Source organism: Dipodomys merriami, unplaced genomic scaffold, assembly GCF_024711535.1.
Source record: "Dipodomys merriami isolate MVZ:Mamm:240054 unplaced genomic scaffold, mDipMer1.0.p SCAF_10, whole genome shotgun sequence".
Classification (NCBI taxonomy): Eukaryota; Metazoa; Chordata; class Mammalia; order Rodentia; family Heteromyidae; genus Dipodomys; species Dipodomys merriami.
Genome location: NW_027202271.1, coordinates 2,974,622 through 3,001,504, shown reverse-complemented (window position 1 = coordinate 3,001,504; position 26,883 = coordinate 2,974,622). Strand labels below are relative to the sequence as shown.

At 43.4% G+C, this 26,883-nt stretch overlaps 1 protein-coding gene across 5 annotated transcripts; it reads right to left on the bottom strand.

The window, feature by feature from the left end:
- Positions 1 to 26,883, bottom strand: Resf1 (retroelement silencing factor 1). Of its 5 annotated transcripts, none has more exons than XM_070038467.1 (7): positions 26,793 to 26,883; positions 25,541 to 25,622; positions 15,193 to 15,360; positions 12,723 to 12,851; positions 3,282 to 7,825; positions 1,796 to 1,873; positions 1 to 722 (listed from the first exon to the last, which is right to left on the bottom strand). In XM_070038467.1, the coding sequence occupies exons 5-7, from the start codon at positions 7,819 to 7,821 to the stop codon at positions 562 to 564; spliced, it is 4,779 nt and encodes a 1,592-aa protein (XP_069894568.1). In that variant the 5' UTR covers positions 7,822 to 7,825; positions 12,723 to 12,851; positions 15,193 to 15,360; positions 25,541 to 25,622; positions 26,793 to 26,883; the 3' UTR covers positions 1 to 561. The 5 variants fall into 5 exon arrangements, with proteins under 5 accessions (XP_069894568.1, XP_069894578.1, XP_069894599.1 ...); XM_070038477.1 differs by lacking the exon at positions 26,793 to 26,883 and adding an exon at positions 25,889 to 26,025; XM_070038498.1 differs by lacking the exon at positions 1,796 to 1,873.

Genomic DNA, 26,883 nt, shown 5'->3' with positions numbered 1-26,883 from the left:
TAATTTGTCAAAAAATAAATGTTTATTTTCAAATATGAAAAATAATGTCAAGGCATAATCCAAAATTGGGTGACCAAGTATAAAAAGAAGATATCTAGGATTTAAAAAAAAACCCTCTACAATTAGTCATAAAATATTTAATATACATACTTGGACATTCATAGTGGGTACTGCAGAAAAATAAGTTTTGCTAATGTAGCTTATTAACAAAAATACATTTACAGTCCTCGCTAAACAAACAAGTCCTCAATGGCCTCACGGTGTTCACTTGGGCCTGACAGACTGTAAGAGCCATCTTCATAAAGTAATAGAAACTAACAGCTGAACACACGTCAGCTAGGTAGAAGGATGTCAACTAACTTATGGCTTGCCTTGACAAAATATCTTCCTGTGTTTGTTGATAGTTGTGCTATTCTACTGCAGTGATTTTCAATGAAGCACATGGCCTAAGTGTTCACTGAAGTCTCTGCTGAGATTTGATTGCGGCCATCCTGAGAGTTATTGTCCAGCAAAAGGATTCCAAACAGAAAATGTCAACCAATCCAGAAACATGTATTCAGGTCATTTCACCGGACTGTCCCCAAGGCTCTTGCTTCTCTTTTCCAGGTACATCTGCTTGTAGGTCTGGAACACTTCCTTGGATGAATCTTTCCCTGGGTTTTCCCGTGTCTCACATCCATCTGCACTGAAGCTTCTCTTGCATATTTTTGACTTAGCTTTGTCTGAGAAGATAGAAGCTTAATGTTACATGCAATGAATACCTACCAATCAAAACTAAATGGAAGTCAGGCACTAGTGGCTTATGCCTGTAATACTATCTACCAGTTGAAAGTAGAGCTGGGGCTCAAGTGGAAGAGTGCCAGCCTTGAGTGAAAAAGCCAAGTGAGATGATCAGGCCCTGAGTTCAAGTTCAAGCATTGGTACACTGACCCCTCATGAGATCAAAAGACATAAAACCCTAAAATATCTATGGCGGAGGAAACCTAAGGCAACCCTCAGCCCCCCAGGCGTGATGAGAATTATATTCTTGATTTGTGGGTGTCTGTTGGTCCTGTGGTTGAACTACAGGCCTGGGAACTATCGTTAGCACTCTACCACTTGAGTTACAGCCCTACTGCTGGCTTTTGGGTGGCCAATTGGGGATAGGAGTCTCATGGGCTTTCTTGCCAAGGCTGGCATTAAACCACAATTCTCAGATCTCAGCCTCCAGGGTAGCTAGGATTACAGGAGTAAATTACTAGCACTGAGCATATGGTCTTGTTTAAAGAAAAATAAAATGACCATCATGGCTGATGGTATGGCAGAGAAATTAATATGTCCCCATACCAAGCATAAACAAAAATACCATATGACTAAAAGTAGGGATAAAACACTAAGACAAATTGGCTAAAAAAATTAGGACAGAGCAGGAAGAGGGGTGAAATTATCCAAAAAGAAATGTACTCATGAGTTAGATAACCAGAACACCTCTATATGTCATTTTATTAAGAATAAAATTTTGGGGCCTTGGGAAGGTGTCTCGGTGGTAGAGTGCTTGCCTTGCATGCATGAGGCCCTGGGTTGGATTCCTCAGCATTTCATAAGCAGAAAAAGTAGTTAGTGGGCAAGGTGGCTCAAGTGGTAGAGCACTAGCCTTGAGCTGAAGAGTTGAGGAACAGTGCCCAGGCCCAGAGTTCAAGCCACACGACAAATAAAAATTAAAAAAAAACAAAAAACAACAAAAAGTTGCGTTTAGAGGTTTGGGTCAAGTTTGAACCTCAGTACCATGAAAATTACGCAAAACAGGTAATTTTACCTATCTCTTGATGGTTTTCTTCCATCCTTTTCCTTGTCATTCCACATTTTAACCAGTCTTCTTTTGTACTTTTTATTCCTGAAATTGTTTAAATATTTTGTCTTTTAGTATTATAATGAAGCCATAAGCCTAAAATATATTTTGCAAGACAGTAAGACACATATCAATGTATACCATGCCATTTTTTTAAAGGGCCTGGAAATATTAAAGTGGACATATGGCTCAAGAGGTACAGCACCAGTCTTGAGCAAAAAGGGTTAGAAAGAGTAGGCTTTGAGTTCAAGTCCCAGTACTATTGCAAAAAAACAGCTCCATCCAATGCCCCTGCAACACATCGGAGTCAATCACACCAACATTTCAGACTGAGGACCAAACCACCACTAGTTTTAAAGCCAATATATCTTCCTAGCTATGGTAGTTTCACATATCCCAATATAAGAAAAATCACAGAAGCCAGGCGCTGGTGGCTCACGCTTATAATCCTAGCTACTCAGGAGGCTGAGATCTGAGGATCACGGTTCAAAGCCAGCCCGGGCAGGAGAGACCGTGAGACTCCGATCTCCAATAAACCACCAGAAAACCGGAGGTGGCGCTGTAGCTCAAGTGGTAGAGCGTTCGCCTTGAGCTGAAGAGCTGAGGGACAGCTCCCAGGCCCAGAGTTCAAGTCCCACGACCGACAAAAAAAAGAAAAAAAAGAAAAATCACAGAAATGACTATGATTTCGCATAACTCCTACCAGCTTCACTGTATCTCAAAATAAGATATACATACACACATAAATATATGGATACATATGTACTGAATATACAAATTAACGTATTCTAAATACATGTATGTATGCTTGTATATACTTTTTCTGAATACATGTTTTTCTTTCTGGTGTTGGCACTGGATCCTGAAATCAGGATTTGAGAACTGTTCCTTAGCTTCCTTGCTCAAGGCCAGTGCTCTACACTTGAGCTACAGCGGCACTTTGGTTCTCTGATAGCTAACTGGAGATGGGAGTCTTACAGACTTTCATACGTGGTCTGGCTCCAAACCATGATCCTTAGATCTCAGCCTCCATGAAGCTAAGATTACAGCCATGAGAAACCACTGCCCAGCTTGGTTTTAAAAATCTTTTTTATCTGTGTCAGCACAGGGATTGAACTGAGGGCCTGGGTGCTATTGCTTCAATTTTTTTCTCTCAAGGGTGGTGTTCTAGTACTTGAGCTACAGTTCCACTTCTGGCTCTCTGCTGGTTAATGTGAGATATATCCTTCACAAAATTTGCTGCCCAGATGGCTTGGCACCACGATCCTCATGTCTCAGCTTCCTGATTAGCTAGGATCATACGTGAGCCACCAGCAGCCAACTTCAAAACTTACAATTCACATGAAAAACAGTAAGGGGGTCATCAATGCAGAAGAAACACTACCCAAACTGTACCAAGCCAGGCTACCCAGGCACAAGATGCTACTCATTTGCCAAGAAAATCATACTGGACCTTGCACAGGGGCTTGCTCTTTCCTAGGACAGGCATTCAAGTCTTTGTGTTCCTCAGCAGAGCTTGTATTCTTTAACAGCAAATCTGGGCCTAATTTAAACTCCAACACGCTAGATTTTTCAGGAAAGGGAGCCTTTGGTTTGGGTTCCTGATTCAGCTTGTCTTTAGGGTGCTTCTGGGGCAGGCCGTCCAATTTGGTGAGACAAATGCTTTCTCCCTCTGTGCAATTATACGCCACGCGGTTCAGGTAGTTTTTCCCCCGGTCCTTTACATGCAGAGTCCTTGGGCTGGCCCTTGCTTCCTTACTTCTAATGCTCAAGGTATTTTCTAATTTGTTTTTACCAAGACATGTTTTGTCGAGCTCCTTCCCAGCAACTTTTTCTTTTACATTTCGTGAGATTTGTCTTTTCAACTCCTTAGGGGGATGGTGGATCTTAAGGTTATCCTGACTTGGCAAAATATTGAGTGGCTCTTTGGAAAGACTGTCACAACTCTGACTTGGTTTCCCACTGTCCCCTTCTTGCATGGAGCATTTACTGGACCTCGAGGCTTGAGGATCAGATGGTGCACCTTCCACACAGGTTTTCTTGGAGGACTTACCCTCCATCATCTGTTTCTGTTTCTGCCTTTTCAAATACTCCTGCACTGTGATAACTCTACTTTTCGAGGACATTGGATTGGATTCCACCTTTTCTTGCTCACTGGCCTTTTTGTTTTGGCTTGATAAAACATTACCTAATTTTGGTGAACTTTCCACATTATGACCATGCTCCTGGTGATCCACTTTTTTTTTCTTTCTTTCCAGATCCGATGTGCTTCCTGAGTTTAACTTCCTTTTCTCCAGATATTTTACCTTAGAACCACCAGCACGGAACTTTAATTTTTCTGATGGTGCTGTGGATTGCACCGAGGAACTGTTTGTTTTCTGTGGATCACTCAGGGTGGGAGCTGTCTGTGAGGCTTGTGGGGTGTGGTTCTTTGGTAGCTTTTCCTGCAAACCTGGCCCATTACAGCTTATCACTTTACCATGGATGTTAACAGTGCTGCTATGGAATTTCCATTTTACTTTTCTTGTCTGACCTTGCAAGGGATCTAATTTGTCATCTTTAGATGAAGAGTGATCAGTCCTTTCTGGTCTCATCTTTACTGAGCTGTCCTGTTTCTTTGTTGCATGCTTTTGATTGTCACCATCACACCTGGAAGAAACGTTATCAGGTAATTCTTTTGCTGCCCTCTCTGGGCTCTTTTTTATTCTGGATGTATCTTTTTGTCCGTTGCTGAGTAATTCAAGAAGATGACTTTTCTGAGGCTTTGGAGTGAGAGGCGTCTTAGACTTATTTGAAACACTAATACATTCAATAATAGTGACGTCTTCATCAGGGGCCCCCTCCCCTTCTTTACAGGTGCTAATTTCCGAAGGTGAACACTGCCCTTTCCCCTCATCTTCCTGTTTAGTGGGGCTCTCACTGTCTTTACATTGACAATGGGGCACTCCTTCATAAAGTTCTGAGAGCCAGCCAAGGGCACAGCAGTGGACTTTGTCTTCTTCTAATTTGTTCATCTTATTTTCACAACTTTTTTCTCCCATGGGTGCTGCTGAGGCACATTGGTTCTCTGCCTGTGATAAAGACTTTTCTTTCTGAGGTTCTAACTTTTCAACTACACAAAGTTGACCTTGTTCTTCAGGAAATATCTCTTTCATCTGCTCTGAGCTTAATATGGTTATCTGTATTTGATCTGTAGACTCCTTAGGGCAAGAAGCCATTTTACTGCCATTTTGATTGTCTGAGACTTGTGCTATCTTTTGTTGGTCCACAAACCATTTGTGTGTGTTCATGGCTTCAATGCCATAGGGAAATTCTTTTAAAAGTTCGGATAGTTGGTCTTGCAGGTACAAGACAGAATCATCGAAACTCTCGTGTATTGTGGGATCTTTGGCAATATTACTGCCAGATGCAAGGGTTTCCTGAGAAGTATTTGGCTGAATAGGAGATGAGTAACACATGTCCTGAGGTGGGCCTTCTTGACTAGTACAGTCCACGTTTTTTTCTTCAGCTTTTCTGTTTGCATCACCATTCTGACCAGGTGATGGCTCTTGAGACTTTGATTGGTCAGTTATTTGAAGATTATCTGAGCTGGGTACAAACTGCTCTTTTTGGAAATCAAAGTTTTTCTTCTCACAGGCATGATGTACTTTTTGCTGTTCACAATTGATTATTTGTGGACAGGGTGGAGAAATTTCATGTGCCTCAATCTTTTTCAAATGGGAAGATTTGAACATGTTTGCTATTTGGGAATCATAAGCTACATTACCTTCAACAAGAGAACAAATATTTCCAATCTGTAACATATCACAACTCACAAAAGAACTGTGCTTTGGTTTACACAAAGTTTGCTGATCACCCATAGGAGACTGCTTCCCTAGATCGGCTTTAAGTTGTTCTTTTGAATTCCCAATACCTTGTTCATTCTGCTTTTCCATCTCAATAAATGAAAGAAGTTTGCTCAAATCAGCATTGAGTGGGTCTCCTGAATTTGCAATACCTGGTTCATTCTGCTTTTCCTTCTCAATTTGTGAGAGTTTACTCAGATCAGTATTAGGTGGGTCTTGTGAATTCCCACTACCTGGTTCATTCTGCTTTTCCTTCTCAAGTGAGAAATGTCTGCTCGATCCACTTGCTCCTGAACCACTCGCATCAACATGCGTAACAGCAGGTATTCTTGTATTCTGTGCTAGTTGATCTTGTAAGCTACAGATGCTTCCTTCTTTAATAATTGGATAGACTGGCTCGCTTGGGGATTCCAGTGCCACTCCTCTGACATACAAGTTTTTGTCCTGACTAAGAATTAAGGGTGAAACCACTGCAACCTGAGGTTCTGTTCCCTTTGTGCTAACAGCAGGGGTCTCAAAGCTCGGGGTCATGACCAAGGACAAAGTTGTCACTTGGGAAGGGCTGGTCATTTTGTTGTGAGAATTTCCCTCAACCAAAGCAAGCCTCTTCCCAGGAACTTCTTTCACAGGCTCGGAGACTCCAACTGCTGTGCTTGTTGTGGGTACAACACTCTGGTTTTCCATGGAAAGCTTTGAAGCACTTTCATCTGTTGCTTGTGCAGGTGACTTTTGCCAAAGAGAAAGGCACGTGGCTAGCAGTTCCATGGAACAGTTGCCGTCACTTTTAGCAGGCATGGCTCTGGCAGACAATTCAGAATGCCGAGGTGGCCCAGTGTACATGGTATTCTCAGTTTTACTACTTGCTGCTTTCAAAAGATGTTTATTAATTTTAATTTTCCTTGCAAGTTCTGAAAATTTCCTTTTTATTTCTACCAGTGATTTAAGATCCCGCACGATTTTTTCTTTTGTGACATCATTGGAGTTCAATATTTGACCTGAAGTTGGGATGTAAGAATCCATTCGCCCTTGATTACTTGCAGGGAGCGTTTGCATACTAACCACAGATTCAACTGGCTCATTAAAAGGCTGCTTGACATTGATATTTACTTGCCAATTATATAATTTCTCATGTGTGTGTCTATTTTCATTAGTGCTTTGCCATTGCTGAGGAAGGCCTTTACATAAGTCTTTCCCATTTCCATAGGAGGCGACGTCTGGATTTGGGGAGATGTCCACTGAGGACAATTGTTTATTAACAGGCTGAGCTCTAGGAAGAGGCTGGATTCTGTACTGACGGTGGTAGGGTGGGGGCAGGGGTCTTTTCTCTGCAGTACACTGGTAGGTTGTTATAGCTACAGTCTCCATTGGCTGTATAGTCTGTGTAGGAACTGGAAGCAGGCTGTTTTGAACTTGCAATGATGTAGATGGTGTAGGGGTTGGTTTCTGAATACTGGGTTCTTGTATTACGGCCTGTGGAGTGGAATGGGAGTACTGCTTTGGAAGTGGCCTGTAATCTGGGTATGTCAGCTCAGGAGACACATACTGCTGTGCATCTAATAGCGAAGGGTTCATTCTCTCATTTCCTTGAACAGATACAGAACTTGTTAGAGAACTTGAAGGAGCCATTTGCAGTTGCGCAGTATAACTTTCTGCTGGGACAATGTGACCCTGTAGGGTGTGGACATTAGGCATTTTAGTTCCCAAGTTAGTTTGATGAGCTACAGCTACCTCTGAATAAGGCAGAGAATTTGTCATGGGCAAGTTCAACCATACATTGTGCATAATGCCCGTTGACTTTTGCAAATTAAGATTTGGGAGTTGGGGTCCAGAAACATTTGTATAAGTTCTTTGTTCGAGAGAAGTTTGTGGGGACACAGGGATCCTGTTCTGCACGTTAGTATCGAAGAGTTGAGTTGTATAATTTGGGATGTTCAGCAGTGGCTGCGAGGCTGGATGTGACTCACTGGAATACATGCATGGCTCCTGTGAACTTCCAGGAGAGCTGAAAGAACTCTGAGTCACCGGACTGAGTTGGTTCCTTAGCCACTTATGCAACAAAGATGACTGACTTTTCGAGTATGACGGAGGTTTCGTATTCCAGTTCATAGCTGATCTGATAGAGGAGCACTGTGGTGCTGTGAATGTCATGAACCTTCAAGAAAGATAAAATGAAAGTGTTAAAATTGTTTCAAAATCTGTTTGGTTCAGGTGTTAATCCTAGCTACGGAAAAAGGCTGAGATCTGGGGACTTTAGTTTGAAGACAGCCAGGCAGGAAATTGTCAGACTTTCTCCAATAAACTACTCAAAAAACGCTGGAAGTGACACTGTGGCTCAAGTGGTAGAGCCCTAGCTTTGAGCAAAAAAATCTAAGGACAGCTCCCAGTCCCTAACTTCAATCTCTGGACCAGCACCAAAAATTAAAACAAATGTTGCTTTGTCTACATAGAAAATCACGTCATTACTGAAGCTTTAGAATAGACCAATTACATGGTTAATCATAGATGAAAAGTAATGAGATGTGTAATAATGGATCCATCACACATGCAGTCATGGTTATCACTGATTATTATTTATTTATTTTTGTCGGTCATGGGGCTTGAACTCTGGGATTGGACACTGTCCCTGTGCTCTTCAGCTTAAGGTGAACGCTCTACCGCTTGAGCCATAGCACCACTTCAGGTTTTCTAGTGGTTAATTGGAGATAAGAGTCTCATGGACTTTTCTCCCTAGCACCTGGTTATAATTGCTATATTTAAGCAGCACTCACTTTCAGGTTTCACTTAGTATAACTTTTATTTTTTTATAGTGCTGGCCATTAAGCCCAGAGACTCAGATATGTTCAGCACTTATTCTACCACTGAGCTAAATTTTTCTTTTTTTGTCTGTCCTAAGGCTTGAACTCTGGGCCTAAACACTGTCCCTCAGCTCTTCAGCTCAAGGCGCTCTACAGTGAGCTCCACTTGATAAGAGTTTCACAGAGTTTCTTGCCTGGGCTGGCTTTGAATGACGATCCTCAGATCTCAGCCTCGGAGTAGCAAGGATTACAGGCGAGAGCCACTGGTGCCCGGCTTGAGCTAAATCCTTGACCCTGAATTTGCTCATTAAAAAAACACTTTAGGGCCAGGCACTGGTGGCTCACTCCTAGCTATTCAGGTGGTTGAATCCTGAGAATTGTGGTTCACAGCCAGCCTGGGCAAAAAATTCAAGAGAAGTCCATGAGACTTATCTCCAATGAACCACTCAGAAAACTGGAAGTGGCACTGTGGGTCATGTGGTAGAACACTAGCCTTGAGCTGAGGGACAGTGCCCACATGCAGTTCTTCAAGCCACAAGACTGACAAAAAACCCTCTTTATGGGGCTAGGAATGTGGCTTAGTGGTAAGAGTGCTTGCCTAGGCTGCATGAAGCCCTAGGTTCGAATCCTCAGTACCACATACACAGAAAAAGCTGGAAGTGTTCTTTGGTGCCAGTGGTAGAGTGGCAGCCTTGAGCACAGAGATTGTCAAGGACAGTGCCCATGCCTTGAGTTCAAACTCAAAGACTGGCAAAAAAATTAAGTCAAAAAATTCTTTAAGCAATCCATTCTAGGTGTAAGCAAACAATGAAACTTTGCAAATACAGTAAAAATTAAAAAAAAAATCTTACTGGGCATTGGTGGCTCACATCTGTAATCCAACCTACTCAGGAGGCTAAAATCTGAGGTTCAAAGTCTGCCAGACTCTCATTGTCAACCGAACCACTCAAAAGCCAGAAGTGGGACTGTGTCTGAAGTGGTAGAGCTCTAGCCTAGAGCAAAAATATATACATAAAACAGCTTAGACATAGTGCCCATGTTCTGAGTTCAAGCACTAGTACTGACACCAAAAAAACAAAAGTTCTTATTGTACATCTTTAATTTCTTAATCTCCTAGGGACATAAAATGTTACCTTGGTAATAATAAATACAACAACACAGACCTGTAATCACAGCTAGCAGGAGACTGGGCAAGGAGGATTTGAAAAGTAAGGCCTATCTGGGCAACATCATGAGACCTCCGTGTCAAAAACAAACAAAATATAAAAAGACCTTAAAAAAAAATGCTGTCCAAACACACTGTCTATAATCAGTTTGTTCTCCACTTGTTTCACCCAGGATATCTTGGCTCACTGCCTGCTAGTATTCTGCTTTAGAAGTAAAAAGAGAAACCTATTTTGTCTTTGTTCTGAAACTCCTTGCACATGCTCAAAGCCTTGGCATTTCCTGAGTGAGAGAAATGCTTTTGTGTGTGCTCATGCTGAGGCTTCAACTCAGGGATCATATGCTGCTCCTTTTTTCACTCTAGGTTAGTGCTATACCACTTAAGCCACAGGTCCATTCTCGCTTTATGTTGGTTAACGGTAATGAGTCTCAGACTGGCTTTGTACCAACCATGATCCTCAGATCTCAGGCTGCTGAGTACATGTGATTGTTCCTGAGCTGTTCCCTACCTCTTCATAATAACCTAATGCATACATAAGCAATGTGCTTTTATGGAGTTGTGTGACTCATTCTAGAAAATGATTAAATCCAGAGCTAGAAAGTCCAAGATAGTCTTATCTCCAACTAACCACCAAAGTCAGAAGTTGATCTGTTGCTCAAGTGGTAGAGTGCTAGCCTTGAGCACAAAAGATTAATAGTAATAAAATCAATAAGTAAATTGGCATTATCCTTCCCTTTTTTCTGATACCTACCTGTGTCAATCGGGTCATTCCCACACACACAGTCTCCAAGACAATGAGCCCCCGACCCCCATTTCCCATGCTCCACCACACAAACATGGATAAACTTGTCTCTTCTATGGTGCTTCACAACTTTTTTTTTTTGTCGGTCCTATGGCCTGAACTCAAATCTGGGCACTGTCCTTCAGCTCTTCAGCTCAAGGCTAGTGCTCTACCAATTGAGCCACAACCCCACTTTCAGCTTTTTCTGCTTATGTGATGAGGAGTCGAACCCAGAGCCTCATGCATGCAAGGCAAGCACTCTACCACTGAACCACCTTCCCAGCCCCAAAACTATGTATTTTTTGTGGGGAAGGTTTTAAAATAAATTTTCTTCTAGTATCTCTGAATAGCTGTACAGGACTTTCAATGTGATATTATCTATGTATACAAGGGGTCTTAATCCCCTACTTCTACCTAACACCCGCCCACTTGCCTCACGTTTTCCAGTTCCATTTTCATGGATGTATATTGAGTATTATGACTGTATTAACACAACATTCCTCTATTTGTCCATCTCTCTTTAGCCCACCCCTCCTGGCAAGACATATTCTGCTTCCTGAAATTCAGGCTCTAACTGTCCAAAAAGGTCATGAAATCTCACTCCTTTAATTTGGATATGGGTTTACATGTGTTTTTTGTTTGTTTCAGTTATCAGTCCTGGGGCTTGGGCACTGTCCCAAATTCTAAGTCAGGCACCACAGGCTCCCACCTGTAATCCTAGCTAGAAGGAGACTGAGATTTGAGGATCGTGGTTCAAAGTGAGCCAGGGCAGGAAAATCTGTGAGACTCTCATCCCCCATAAACCATCAGAAAAATCAGAAGTGGCTCTGTGGCTCATGTTATAGAGCACTAACCTTGAACTGAAGAGTGGAAGGACAGTACAAGGCCCAAGCCCACAGGTCAAACCCCATGACGGACCAAAACAAAAAAAAAAAAACCATCAAATTCTAGGCTGTGAATGTGGCTTAGTGGTAGAGTGCTTGCCTATCATGCATGAAGCCCTGGGTTGGAGTCCTCAGTACCAGGTAAACAGAAAAGGCCAGAAGTGGCACTGTGGCACAAGTGGTAAAGTGCTAGCCTTGAGCACAGACAGACTCAGGGACAGTTCCCAGGCTGAGTTCAAGCTCCAGGACCAGCAAAAATAAATAAATTTAAAAAGAATCAAATTCTAATATCACCTCCATTATTCCACCTTCCCAGTCCCTTCATATTTCTTTCAACCATAAATCCAGGTCCTTCTTTTATTTATTTATTTATTTGGGTCCGGTCGTGGGGCCTGAACTCTGGGCCTGGGCGCTGTCCCTCAGCTCTTCAGCTCAAGGCTAGCACTCTACCACTTGAGCCACAGCGCCACTTCCAGCTTTTTTTTTCTGCTTATGTGGTGTTGAGGAATTGAACCCAGGGCCTCAAGAATGCAAGGCAAGCGCTCTACCACTGAGCCACCTTCCCAGCCCCAGGTTCTTCTTTTACTATAAACTGTACTGTCTAGTGCAAAGTAAATCTAGTAATGAACTGTCAACAGAGTGAGCTTCTCCTTTACAGGGCTATACTTATATATCCAGCAGGACATTCTTACTACTGGCTCTACACTCAAACAAAGAAATGTTTTGATGAATCTGTTTATTTTCTGGTCCTGGGACTTGAACTCTGGGCCTGGGCGCTGTCCCACAGCTATTCAGCTTAAGACTAGTACTCTACCACTTGAGCTAAAGCACCACTTCCAGTTTTCCAAGGTAAGAGTCTTATGGACTTTCCTGTTTGGGCTGGCTTTGAACCATGATTCTCAGATCTCAGCCCCAGGAATAGCTAGGATTAGCTAGGATTACAGACATGAGTCACCAGTTCCCAGCTATTTATTATAGTCTAGCTGTGCAACCAGGCTGGAGTAAAACTTACTCGTGGAGTAAGACTTGCTCTGTAGTACAAACTGTCCTCTAACTTACAATCCTCTACTCTGGCCTCCAGAGTTTTGGGACAATAGTGTACTATCATACTTGGCTACAGATATAGCAATTAAAGGACTGGGTGGTGGCTCAAATGCTTCCCTATCAAGTATATGGTACTGAGTTCAAAGATATTGTAAACCTATGTGTACCAAGAGAGAGCCACAAAGACAAGGCAATTTAATGAGACCAAGACTTCTACTTCTCTGCTTTCAATGAAGAACAGGAGTGAATAAAAAACAGGATAAAGTGAAGAACAGAATAGACAGAATATACATCAAGGAAGTAAAATTCTGGAACACATTATATCTGTTTACTTTCTAGACAGGACTACAGAAAGAAAAAGCACAAGAAAGCTAGAGTACCTTAACTTATAGAAGGGTGGCTAATTGTCCATTATGTGTCCTCTGTGCACAATGTGGTTTATCAGTCACTGTAGATGAGACTGCATAGTCCAAGCACTCGTCAAGTGGTGCAAAGGTTGGTTAGCAGTTCTGCAATGAGATCAAGCAGTGTCAGACTATTACATATTTATCATCTGCATAACAGGATCAAATAGCAGTTATTCCATAAGTACAGAAGCTACCAACCAATGGTGGCTATGCCTGGGGCTAAAATCTGAGACTCCTGGTCAGACTCATTTCCAATGAACCTGCAAAATGCCGAAGTAGAGGTATGGCTGAAGCAGCTGAGTGTCTGCCTTGAGAGAAAAAGCAAATGAGAGTGCCAAGTCCCAAGTTCAAGCCCCAGCATTAATAGATAAGGGAATAAACACTTCTAGCTCCTAAATATTCATTTGTTTTTGTAACTTTCCTACTCTTTACTATTTTGAAGTACATCAGAGAAAAAAAAGTAACAAAATGACAGAATATAAGATTGTTATGACCTGGTTACAGAAAACTGGCACTAAGCTGGACCCAGTGGTTAATTATACTTTAATGCCACCACTCGGGAGTCTGGCCTGGGTTACAAAGTGACACCAAATCCCAGAATTCCTCCAATCTAGTTGTATCATGGTATGCCCTCTGTGTCAATGTCCTTCCCAGTCTCTAAGAACCACTATTTTCTACCTGCTATGAAACTGACCTCTTTATCTTCTATGAGTGGCTTGTTTCACTAAATGATCTCTAGCTCAATTCATGTTGCTGCAAAGACACTGTCATAACTCAAAAGTATTCTAGGCTTTGAACTTGGGCCTAAGCGTTCTATTTTTATTTATTTGCTCACAGATCATGCAATACTGCTTGAGCCACAGCAGCTTTTTGATTAATTGGAGCTAAGAATCTCAAGGACAGGCTGGGAATTTGGCTCAGTGGTAGAGTGCTTTCTAGCATGCATGAAGCCCTGTATTTGATTCCTCAGTACCACATAAACAGAAATAGCTGGAAGTAGCACTGTGGCTCAAGTGGTAGAATGCTAGCCTTGAGTAAAAGCAGCTCAAGGACAGCACCCAGGCCCGAGTTTATGATCCACGACTAGCAAATAAAAAAGAAAGAAAGAAAAAAAGAGCCAGCTTTCAATCACAATATTTGCATCTCAATTTCCTCAACCTGAGTAGCTATGAATGCAGGTGTGAGCCACCAGTGCCCTCATTTCGTATGTATATATCTCTTCCTTTTCTTCTTAACCTTCCATGACATCTTGTTTGATTCTTCTTGGCTACTGAAAGCTCTGAATTACCCTGTATGAACATTTTTCCTATGGCTGGTTATAAGTAGATAGTCAAAAGTTTAAAAGTATTAAATAAAAAACTCCAGGAGTAAAACAACTCCTGATCATTTATAATGGGTGCCCTTTGAAGTAGTATAATGGACTCTCCACTCTACCACCATCCTCTTCAGGAAACGAATCATTCCTTTGCCAAGTATGTGTAGCTCTTTATTACCCACTGTCTAGCCCCTTAGGAGCTGTCCCGATGACCTATGATTGAGACTATGTGTCATAGTACTTTTGGACTAGATACTTTATTTTGGTGTTGATACTGGAGCTTCAACTCAGGACCTCATAAGTGTTCCTGAGCTTTTCTGTTCAAGGCTGATGCTCTACCATTTGAGGCAGAGCTCTACTTCTGGTGTTTAGAAGAGTCTCATGTACTTTCCTGCTCCACCTGGCTTCAAATCGTAATCCTCGGATCTCAAGCCTCCTCTAGGAGGACAGACAGATGTACCACCAGTGCCAAGAACAATTGCTTAATTCCTTCCTTCCTCATCTCCCCTCTCTACTTCCTTCCTCACACCAGGGACTTGCACTTAGAGCAAATACTCTACAACAGACTATTTAATAAGGACCCCTCTACCTCCCCCATAAGAAGACTGGGCATGCTGACAATTCCCACTGTCAAAGGAATGTTGTGAAGTGCTGCCAAAAGCAGCTTGGGAAATGAAGACAGGAAAGAGCAAAAGCTTAAAGTCCAAAGCCACTGCAGGTAAAAGCATGAGACTGTGGAAAATGAACTACACAACTTGTAGTTAGGGATGAGAGGGGAAAACAACTGGGAGGTGAGGCAAGGGATGTCATTGTGTAAGTGAAGTCCACTCATTACCTGACGTATGTAACTATGACACCTCTGCACATCACCTTTATAATAATAAAAAAAGCATGTGGATATAAGTTTACACACTTTCTTGATCCATTCACCATTGTATACTGCGGGGCAGTGAACATAGGTAGGTTGGTGCCCAATTACTTCACAGTCACACACACAGCAAGCAATCCCTAACTATCATGCTAGAAGGGAAAGGTTGCACCACAGAGAATATACAATGAACCAACAAGTGTGTCACTGAGCCTTGGACTGTTACCACGTATATCATTTTAAAACCCTGTAGGCAGTACCTGAAAGAAATGCGATCTCTTGGAGGGTGGTGGTCTTAACCATCTGGAAAGCCCTGACAATACCCCAGGCATAGGTGGCAGTTTGATGGCAGCAGGATAGCAGGTGTGGTGCTGCTGCCTTTCCAGGAGGCAGAGGCAGGAGCACTGTCACTTCCAGGTCAGCATCAACTACATAGCAAAAACAGACCAAAACAGAAATGGAGGGGCAAAGGGTGAACAAACGCAACAGTGGTACTCACTGGACACTAGGCTGAAAATGAACTGTACGTGTGGGTGGAGTTGGGAGGGGAAAACTGGGAGAGATTGAGGGAAGGGTGACATTGCCCAAAAAGAAATACTTTACCTGACCTATACAAGTGTTAACACCTCTGTATATCAACCTTGATTATAACAATTTTAAAAATTGGACTTTGTACAAATTTAATTTCTTAAAAAGAAAAAAAATTTGGGCTAGGAATGTGGCTTAGTGGTAGAGTGCTTGCCTAGCATCCAAGAAGCCCTGAGTTCGATTGCTCGGTACCACATAAACAGAAAATGCTGGAAGTGGCTCTGTGCCTCAAGTGGTAGAGGGTTAGCCTTAAGCAGAAGTTCTGGAACAGCACCCAGACCCTGAGTTAAAGCTACTGGACTGACAAACAAAAAAAATTTTTTTCCAAGTCTTGGAGTTTGAAATTAGGGTCTGAGCCCTGTCCCTAAGCTCTTTTGCTCAAGGCTAGCACGCTACACTTGAGCCACAGCACCACTTCTGGTTTATGAGTGGTTAACTGGAGATAAGAGTTTCATGGGGACTTTCTTGCCCGGGCTGGCTTTGAACCACAATCCTCTGATCTCAACCTCCTGAGTAGCTAGGATTACAGGCGAGCCACTGTTGCCCCACCAGTTTTTATACTTTTGTTTTCAGAGACCATGTGACTCTGCACTGCACAGCTAAAGTTTGCATCCATCCAGCTCCTGGAGGAAAGGAGGTCTGGAACACAAAGTCTGAACTAGGATATACTTGCACTTTTCCTATGAATATTCTTTTCCTGCTACTTGACACCTGTAATCATAGCTACTCAGGAAGCAGACATAAGAGGATCTAGGTTCAGGGCTGGGAAGGTGGCTCAGTGGTAGAGCGCTTGCCTTGCATGCTTGAGGCCCTGGGTTTGATTCCTCAGCACCACATAAGCAAAAAGAAAAAGCCAGAAGTGGCGCTGTGGCTCAAGAGGTAGAGTGCTAGCCTTGAGCTGAAGAGCTGAGGGACAGCACCCAGGCCTAGAGTTCAGGCCCCATGACCGGACCCAGAAAAAAAAAAAGAGGATCTAAGTTCAAAGCCAGTCTGCAGAAAGAAATCCATGAGCTTCATCTCCAATTACCCAGCAAAAAGCTAGAAGTGGAGGTATGGGGTATAGCTCAAATGGTAAGAGTGCACAGCTCAAGTGAAAGCTGCTGAGCTGGCAGAACCAGCAAAAAAGGGAAAGGAGCAAGGAATACTTGTGAACAACTCTCTGGTAGTATTGGACAATTTCCCATACTTGGCCAAATCTGATCCAATGGGAAATATAAATCATCTAGAAATTTCACTAGAGTATCGGTTTGTCACTGAGACAAGACATGTACATTACCCATCTAAGGAGAGAAGCTAGGTGCTAGTGGTTCACACCAGTAATTCTAACCACTCAGGAAGGGGAGATCTGACACCAGCCCAGGCAGGCAAGTCTTTGAGACTCTCTCTTCAATGAACTACCAGGGACAGCACCCTGCCCTGAATGTCAAACCCAGGACCAGCATTAAGAAAAAAAAAGAGGGAAGCTTATTTTAGTAGTTAATGGTTTCAGAGGTTATGACCAACTTGTTTCTGAGCCATAGTGGGCACAAATCATGGCCAAACGGAGTAAAGAAGCAAAGTTGTTCACCTCATTGCAGATCAAAGAAAGGGACCAAGATGCGCAACTGCACCCACCACATATTCAGTGACCTACTTCCTCTAAGATACTCTACCCCTTAAATAGACTCAACAGCTGGGGACATAGCTTTAAGATGCAACTAGTTCACCTTTATGGAGAACATTTCATATTCAAATCATAACAAATAGTAACCAAACTACCCACAAAAAAAAAATGTTTAGGTCCAGACAACTTCTCTATAAAATCATAGTAAGGGGCTGGGAAGGTGGCTCTGTGGTAGAGCACTTGCCTTGCATGCTCAAGGCCCTGGGTTCGATTCCTCAGCACCACATAAGAAAAAAGCCGAAAGTGGCGCTGTGGCTCAAGTGGTAGAGTGCTAGCCTTGAGCTGAAGAGCTGTGGGACAGCGCCCAGGCCCAGAGTTCAGGCTCCACGACCGGACCCAAAAAATAAAATAAAATAAAATCATAGTAAGTGGCGTTGTGGCACAAGTGGTAGAGTGGTGGCCTTGAGCTAAAAAGCTGAGGGACAGTGCCCAGGCCCAGAGTTCAAGCCCCACAAACGACAAAAAAAAAAAATCAGGGGCTGGGAAGGTAGCTCAGTGGTAGAGTTCTTGCCTCGCATGCATGAGGCCCTGGATTCTATTCCTCAGCACCACATAAGCAGAAAAAGCCAAAGAGGTGCTGTGGCTCAAGTGGTAGAGCGCTAGCCTTGAGCTGAAGAGCTGAGGGACAGTGCCCAGGCCCAGAGTTCAAGCCCCACAACCGCAAAAAAACACTAATTCCATAGGTCAGATGTGGTGGCCCACACCTGTAAATTCAGCAGTCTTAGGAGGCTGAGGCAGAAGATCAAGAGTTCGGGTTCAAACTGGACCTCATAGTAAAACTCTGTCCCAGGCCAAAATCTAAATAAAACTAATTCTACACTGTTGGGACCCCATTCTAATAACAGTACTCAGAATACGTGCTACACTCCTTATAAGCATTTCCTGTCCTCACATTAGTGCCAAAGAGTACCTGACCAGTTAAAATATCCATCCTGTCTAAACAAAAATTAACCCTGACACCCATAGGAACAGAATCAGCTCTGAGGAACTAACAAACCCAGGAAATTTAGTCAAGTGTGGGCTGTAAATTCCTGGTAACAGAGCTCAGAGAACAAAGGCCAGGAGCCAGGTGAACGCATCCAATCAGTAAAAAGCATATATGTAGCCCCCTACTCAACCAGTTACTAACCCCTGCGCGCCGAAACCAAGCCGTGTAATTGGCGAGTTTGAACAACTACTCAGGGATAAGTTGTACCCTTACTGGCCACCTGCGAGTGGCAAGTGGCAGATTTGTATGAATGTTATAAAGTTATTGGTCACCTGTAAGTGACTGTCTTGCCGCTCATGGCTAGTTATAATAAAAACGGGGTTGGACAGCTGCCCAGGGTCTGTCTCTGCCAAGGTAGTCCCTGACCAGCCAATCTGTTTCCCAATGCTAGGCATGGAAATAAAGTTTGCCTAATTTTTGTTTTGTGTCAGTTTTGCTCTTTTGATCATGGACCCAATATTGGGGTGCTGCCTTAATTGGGGAACCCTACTATATACAAAGTGTTCCAAAAACAGAGTAGGAAGCTATTCAATTGAATTTTATGTGATTGATATTACACTGATACTATGCTAATCCCAAAGCAGAAAAAAATGACAAGCCAACCTCTTAAAACATAAATTTTTATTTTTTAAGTATTTAACCTCAACTGTATATACAAGGGGATTATCATTTAAAATGTCCATTTGTGTGCAGTGGTTCTTAATCAGTCACCTCTTCCATCATTCTCTCATTCCCTCTACCCTTAATCCCCTACTCATTTTACATTTCCCACTTTATTACTACATGTATATTGTTGACTGTATTTTTCTCACTCCTTCCCCTTTCCATTTATCCACTTCCTGTCATAAATATAAATCTTTTTTTGGGGGGGGGGTCCAGCCGTGGGGCCTGTACTCTGGGCCTGGGCACTGTCCCTCAGCTCTTCAGCTCAAGGCTAACGCTCTACCTCTTGAGCCACAGCGCCACTTTCGGCTTTTTTTCTTTTTGCTTATGTGGTGCTGAGGAATCGAACCCAGGGCCTCATGCATGCCAGGCAAGCCCTCTACCACTGAGCCACCTTCCCAGCCCCAAATATAAATCTTTAAAGAAAATACCAGCAAGCCAAATCCAACAGCATGTTAATCACATGTCACATTGATGTAATTAAACACTGTAAATTAAATACAAGACTCGATCAATAGCAAAAAAAATTAAAGTAGTATTAACTGAATAAAGGATTTTATAGGACAAAAACTACATGATCTCAATGGATGCATAGAAAGCATGAAAAAAAATCCAACATTCTTTTATGATTAAAAATACACAAACTAAACAAAAACTTCTACTTGGTAACTACCAATAGCCTCAACATTGAAATAAGTAACTAGGAACAAAAGAATGTCATCTCTTTGCATTGTAAGAACGAAGGATCACATCCCTTTATGGTTGAAATACAAAAACAGCTGGGTGTCCATGGCTTACACCTCTAATCCTAGCTACTTAGGAAGCTTACATCTGAGGATCATGGTTCAAAGCCAGCCCAGGCAGGAAAATGTTGAAGTTCATGTCTTCACAAGTGGAGCTGTGGCTCAAGTGGTAGGGTGCTATCCAGGCCCTGTGGTTAAGCTCCAACACACACACACACACACACACACACACACACACACACACACACACACACACACACACACACACACACACACACACACACACACACACACACACACACACACACACACACACACACACACACACACACACACACACACACACACACACACACACTCTCTCTCTCTCTCTCTCTCTCTGTCTCTCTCTGTCTCTCTCTGTCTCTCTCTGTCTCTCTCTGTCTCTCTCTCTCTCCAAATTTTTAAAAAAAAACAACACATGTTTTGGACAGCTAGTCTTCCAAAGATGGCCCACAGGAGCCTGAGAGGTCTGCAACTATTAACCACAAGGAAAATGCAAACCACAATGCTATCATTCTCTTTTCAGACTCATTACAATGGCTAGAAGTATAAACCCAAGTAATGAGTGGATGTGAGCAAAATACAACTTGTAATAATGGCTTCATAAAGCAGTCCTCTACTGTGACTAGCCTTGCACTTCCTCCAAAGGTGAAGCATAACCAAGAAATCTGATTCTAACTAAATATTTACCTAAAAATATGAAAATGCATAAAAATATGAAAATGCATTTTAGAGTGGTAGTACTCTTATTTCTTTGCATGCTAGCCCTGGGGCTAGCTTGGTCTATCACTTCATCTGCATCTCCAATTCCAGGTTTTGCTGATTAATTTGGAGGTAAGACTAACAGACTTTCCTGCACAGCTGATTTTTAGAACCACAAACCTCAGATCTCTATCTCCTGAATAGCTAGGATTAAACATGTGAGCCACTAGCTACAGTAACATTACCGAAAAAGTGAAAACATAAAATGATGAAATAATAATCACAATGTGGCATGTCACACAATGGGCTATTTGTTAATAAAGGGAATGAAGTACATGTCATGTAACATAAATGAACTCTGAAAATGTCAGGCTGCACCAGTCACAGAATGCCATGTATTATAGAATTTCAAGTCACATGGGTTCAAATGTACAGATGCAGAGACAAAAACTTGCTTAATAGCTGCCCAAGTATAGATGAGTTAAGGAAAATATAACTCAAGTGGTAAAGCAAGATTATTGTTAGAGTGCAAGGCTCTATGTTTAAGCCCCAGTAGGGGCACACTCAAAAATACAAAAGAAAAAGGTGGCTTGAGGGAAGAGTAAAGTTACAAGTGAGGATGGCAATTCCTTTTGGGATTAAGTGTTCTTAAATTGGTTATAGTGAATATACCAAGACTGAATTGCACATAGGTATAAATAGGAGAACAAGTGGTATCTGTAGATGCGAATGTGTGTGAGTGCATCCTGTCTACACCCTAGTTAAAACTGAACACTTTCCCACTGTTAGCTCAGGAGGCAGGGAGGCTTGTTCTGTGCAGCCTAAAGCTAGTTAGACAGAAATCTGAAGAGCCCAGGGCAATCCAATGGAGAATGTATGTGTGCAAATGGAAATGATGCCTTAAAAGTTCTTTGGGAATATCAGATGGTACATTTGACAAGCCCTACTTCCACCTCATGAACACAAAACAATCAGTCTGAACTTCATATAAAGAATGTTGTCTGAGGGGATAGGAAGGTGGCTCAGTGGTAGAGCACTTGCCTTGCATGCATGAGACCCTGGGTTTGATTCCTCAGCATCACATAAGCAAAAAGAAAAACGCCGGAAGTGGCACTGTGGCTCAAGCGGTAGAGCGCTAGCCTTGAGCTGAAGAGCTGAGGGACAGCGCCCAGGCCCAGAGTTCAGGCCCCACCACCGGACCCAAAAAAAAAAAAAAAACAAAAGAATGTTGACTGGAAAATGGTAGTGTGTGACAGCACTAATATTGAGCAAAATAAAGCCAAGCAAGAGCTCAAGACCCTACTACATAGTTCAAGTCCTAATACCAATACAAAAAAAGGCAGTCAGAAGCTGGGCGCTGGTGGCTCACGCCTGTAATCCTAGCTACTCAGGAGGCTGAGATCTGAGGATGGCGGTTCAAAGCCAGCCCGGGCAGGAGAGATTGAGACTCCTATCTCCAATAAACTACCAGAAAACTGGAAGTGGCGCTGTAGCTCAAGTGGTAGAGTGCTTGCCTTGAGCTGAAGAGCTGAGGGACAGTGCCCAGGCCCAGAGTTCAAGCCCCACGACGGACCAAAAAAAAAAAAAAAGGCAGTCAGAAAAGAATGCACTGACATACACAGAACCAGCACAAACAATAACCAAAAATAAATGAACAATTCCAGTTCTATTTCCTTTTAAGGAACATTAGGTTTTTTGTTTTTTTGTTTTGTTTTTTTTTTGTCAGTCATGGGACTTGAATTCAGGGCCTGGGGACTGTACGTGAGCTTTTGTGCTCAAGGCTAATGTTCCAAAACTTTGAGCCACAAGATCCATTTCTGGTTTTCTAGTGATTAAATGGAGAATCTCATGGGCTTTCCTGCTAGCTTTGAACTGCAATCCTCAGTTCTCAGTCTCCTGAGTAGCTAGGATTACAGGCATTAGCCACCAGTGCCAGGCTTGAAGGAATACTTTCTAATTGAACCTGTATTTACCATTTGCAAATCTTTTTTGTCAGAATAAAATTTGTTATTTTAAGTTCATTTATAACTTAATGTTTGCATAAGTCATTCTAAGAACTAACCTAAAGCCAGCCCGTGTGTGTAGGTAGCTTACACCAGTAATCCTAACAACTAAAAAGTTGAGATTTGAGAATAGAGGACTGAAGACAACTTGAGCAGACAAATGCAAGAGTCTTATCTCCAATTAATTAGCAAAAAGTAAGAGTTGGAGGTATGGCTCAAGTGGTAGAATTCCATATACAAAACAGCGTGGAGGACAGCTGAACTCAGTGCAGCCTAAAAACTTTTAGATTCTGAGCATGGACAAACTCCTGTCAGAAGGCTATGCTACATGAACTTTAAAGTCATGTCATCTGATATCCATTGAAGCTTTAAAAATCTCACCCATCTTAGAAAAAGCCAGAAGTGGCACAGTGGCTTAAGTGGTAGAGTGTTGCTAGCCTTGAGGACAGCATCCAGGATATGAATTCAGATCTTGACGATTGGCACCAAAATTTTTTAATTTTTTTTTTTGTCGGTCGTGGGGCTTGAACTCTGGGGAACTGTCCCTCAGCTCTTCAGCTCAAGGCTAGCGCTCTACCACTTGAGCCACAGCGCCATTTCTGGCTTTTTTTTTTCTGCTTATGTGGTGCTGAGGAATCAAACTCAGGGCCTCATGCATGCAAGGCAAGTGCTCTACCACTGAGCCACCTTCCCAACCCCTTACCAGCCTTCTGATGTGCTGAGATTAAATAAAGGTGTCTCCACACCTGGCTTCCAATTAAGTTTTCACACATTGTAATTTTACTCATAAGACACTATTTTCAAATGAAGTCTTGAAACTTGATATATCTCCAGAGACTCTCCAGTTACTGTCATTAAATCTTTGTACTTACTTTTATAACTATGAAGAGAAAACATAGTCCTAATCTCACTTGAGACATTTACCTCAACAAGCCAGCTCCAATTATGCCTTTCATTTATAAATAGTGTTAAAAATTTAAGCATGGCACAGCTGCCGCCCAACACTCTAAAGTCATGTCACCTGATAAATTCTCCTCTTCAAAGCCCGCAGGGACAGCTTCTTTCTTTACAAGCCTTCTTCCAAAGCAAACTTTTAACCTTTATTATTTCTATATGCAGGGCTGGTGAACTATTCATGTTTTTCCCAAAGGGAAAGCCTTCCATGTCTGCTGTACACAGTGAAAAATGGCCTCCAATAGAGGAGGAACAGAGGTCTACTTGGGCAAAAGAGATTCATGAAATTCACCTTTAATAAGGTTTGACCGATTTGCTACATATTTGAGCTCCAGTTAGTATCAGCTAGATGGACGATTGTGAATCATCACACAAGGCAAGATGGAAGAGCAAAACTCAAGGTATAGCTTCCCCAGTTATGGGATTTAATGGAGAAAATCTTTTGAGTTCAAACCAGGTGATGAGAAGGACTGACTGATACTGAATGAAAAACCACAATTAGGAGTTCAAGCCCAGCCTAGGCTACAGAACTGTTAGGAATTATTACAAGTATGTTCATGTTTTTTATCAGTCATAGGGCTTGAACTCTGAGCCTGGGCACTATCACTCCTTTGCTAAAGGCTAGCATTCTACCACAGAGCCACAGCACCACTTCCAGCTTTCTGGTGGTTAATTGGAGATGTAGGAGAGTCTAATAGGGGCTGGGAAGGTGGCTCAGTAGTAGAGTACTTGCCTTGCATGCATGAGGACCTGGGTTTGATTCCTCAGCACCACATAAGCAGAAAAAACTGGAAGTGGTGCTGTGGTAGAGCACTAGCCTCGAGCTGAAGAGCTGAGGGACAGGCTCAGAGTTCAGGGCTTATAAACGACCAAAAAAAAAAAAAACAAAAGTCCAATGGACTTTCCTGCCCAGGCTGGCTTTGAACTACAATCTTCAGAATCTCAGCCTCCTGAGAAACTAGGATTATAGGTGTGGGTTCACAAGTGATATCAAAATTATATAGATGATTACAGGATGGAAACCCCAGAAAATCAATCACTTTGCTGGTACAGCAAAATTCTCATAGAACAGTGCACTGGGCAATATGCCTATCCCCTTCCATCAAAATAAAATGGAGCCTGTAGAGAATACAAGATACCTTTGCTTAGGTAAGCTCTACCAGTCATTTCACTATATCATGATTTCTTTCAAGTGGCTGCATTGTAAGGATCAAAGTTTGAAGCCAGCCTGGAAGTCGTAGCTCAATTGGTTGGAAAAAATTTTTTAAAAGGTGGTTGTGATGGTATACTCCAATCATCTAGGCAAAAATATGAAGAAAAAAGGCCCAGCTGGTAATGGCACCAACCTAACAAGTACAAGGCCCTGGGCCCAAACTCCAGTGACATCAAAGGAGAAAAAAACAACAACTAAGTTCAATAGCAGAATGTCTATGACCTGCCATGTTTGAGGCCTCGATCTCCCACAACAGTTTTCTGCCTTTTTTCTTTTTTGGGCGGTCATGGGGCTTAAACTCTGGGCCTGGGCACTGTCCTTCAGCCCTTCAGCTCAAGGCTAGCTAGCACTCTACCATTTGAGCCACAGTGCCCACTTCCATCTCTTTGTTTATGTGGTGCTGAGGAATCAAACCCAGGGCCTCATGCTTGCATGGTAAGCACTCTACCACTGAGCCACCTTCCCAGCCCCTCCCACAACAGTTTTATATATATACACATATATATATATATGTATATATATATATGTGTATATATATTTTTAAAAGCCAGTTGCCAGTGACTCATGCCTGTAATCCTAGCTACTTCAGAAACGGAGATCTGAAGATCATGGTTCAAAGCCACCCAGTCCATGAAACCATTTCCAATAAACTCTGAAAAAAGTGGAAGCAGCACTATGGCTCAAGTGGTAGATTGTAGCCTTGAACACAGAGCTCCAGAACAGTGCCATGGGGTGGGATTACAAAGCACTGGCCTAGCAAGTGCAATGTCCTGGGTTCAGGTTCCCTCCCCAGTACAGAGACCCTCCCCCCAAAAAAAAGTAAAAACATTTTAGAAACAAAATATTTTCCTTTCTGTTTAAGACAATTCAATCTTCAGTACTATCCCAAAGACCTTATTTCTTTGCAAGACTTGTCATCAATTTTATTGGGTTCATTAAGCACTTTTGTTGATTCATCCAATAATTTTATGCCATAACAATTACTCCAAAATAGAGGGTGAATCGTCACAAGATCCAATCAGGGTAGGGAGGGTTCTTAAGTAACGTACCTTTAAAGCTCTTTTTGCTCTTTATCTGTTCTGTATGTTCTCCAAAGACTTCCACAAAAAGGAGGGGGTGCTGACTTTGGTCCTAGAGACAGCAAGGGAACACTATAAGGTTAACAGGAAACACATGCAACTGTTTTCCTCAAAGCTGCACTGAAAGCATTACAAAGTTGACCACGTTCTTATTCAGTGTGCTTGGAACAGAATGTTAAAGTAGGACAGGCCCTTGGAATTCAAATCGACTCCCAGGTCCAGTACCACCCTCTCACTCCAAAATACAAACACTTTAGCAATTTTTGTTACCAGGCTGGTGAAAGTGCCCGATTATGCAGGGGGCAAAAGCTACTTTACCTGATAACGCCGAGTCAAACTTCAGACCCGTCTTAGCGCTACAGGACTGTAGTTAGGCACACAAAAACTTCCTAAAATACCAAACAAGCTTCACAATGACCGGATGCACCCCAAGTCTTTACAACCAAGGGGGGAGACACTCCCAAGTCTTACAAACGAATTGCTTTCACGGAAACCATTCCCCGAAAGCTTGCGGCTCAACTCCGGACTCCGAGCTCGGCGCTCTCCGGCGGCGCGCTTCGCCTCCCCGGGAGAGCCCGCCCGGCCCGCACCCGCCAGCGCACGGAGCTGCCTGGAAGTCATCCCCTCGGCCTGCCTGCGGGCTGCGGCTGCGCTCCCGGACGCCGGGCTTGCGGACGCGGTCACCGAGCGCCGCTAGGGAAAGGCACGGCCAAGGGCGCTGCGTTGCAATGTAACGCAAAAGCCCAACCCAGGGAAGAGCGACGCAGAGCAACGCGGACGTGTCCACTCGCCAGCCCCAGCTCCGCCCCCCCGCCAAGACCCCGATCGGCGCCCGAACTCAGCTGCCAGGGCAGGTGCCGCAGGGCCCGCGATCCCCAGCGCGCAGCCCGGGGCCGCCCGCGGGAGTACCGCGGCCGCCCGGCACCGCCCTCCCGGCCGAGCGGAAGTAGAGCGGCCGCGGGCGGGCCTGGGCCCCGGCGGAGCCGGGGGCTGGCTTACACGCGCGTCCGCGCGAGTAGGGGCTCGCCGGGCACGCGCCCGGAAAAGGGCGCGGAGGGAGGGAAAACCTGAGGCGGCGGGCAGCCCGCGACTCCAGTCCTCCTCGCTGGAACAAAAGCGCTCGGCCTCGGCGCGGGCAGCCCCGCCCGCGGGGCCCGCGCCGCGCCGATGCCGCCAGGGACTCCACGCGGCTCCGCAGAGGTCGCGGACACCCGCTACTCACCCCCCCAAGGACGTCGCGCGGGGTTCTGACAAATGGAAGAATGGCCCCGACCCTCAGGCCCCCTGGCTCCGGAGTTTAAGTCCAGTCAGGT

Coding starts and splice junctions, on each gene's coding strand:
- Resf1 (XM_070038467.1), bottom strand. CDS start 7,821: ATGACATTCACAGCACCACAGTGCTCCTCTATCAGATCAGCTATGAAC. Junction 1,874..3,281: donor AGAGCAAGCCCCTGTGCAAG/GTCCAGTATGAT, acceptor AAACAATTTCAG/GAATAAAAAGTACAAAAGAA. Junction 723..1,795: donor AGAAAACCATCAAGAGATAG/GTAAAATTACCT, acceptor CTATCTTCTCAG/ACAAAGCTAAGTCAAAAATA.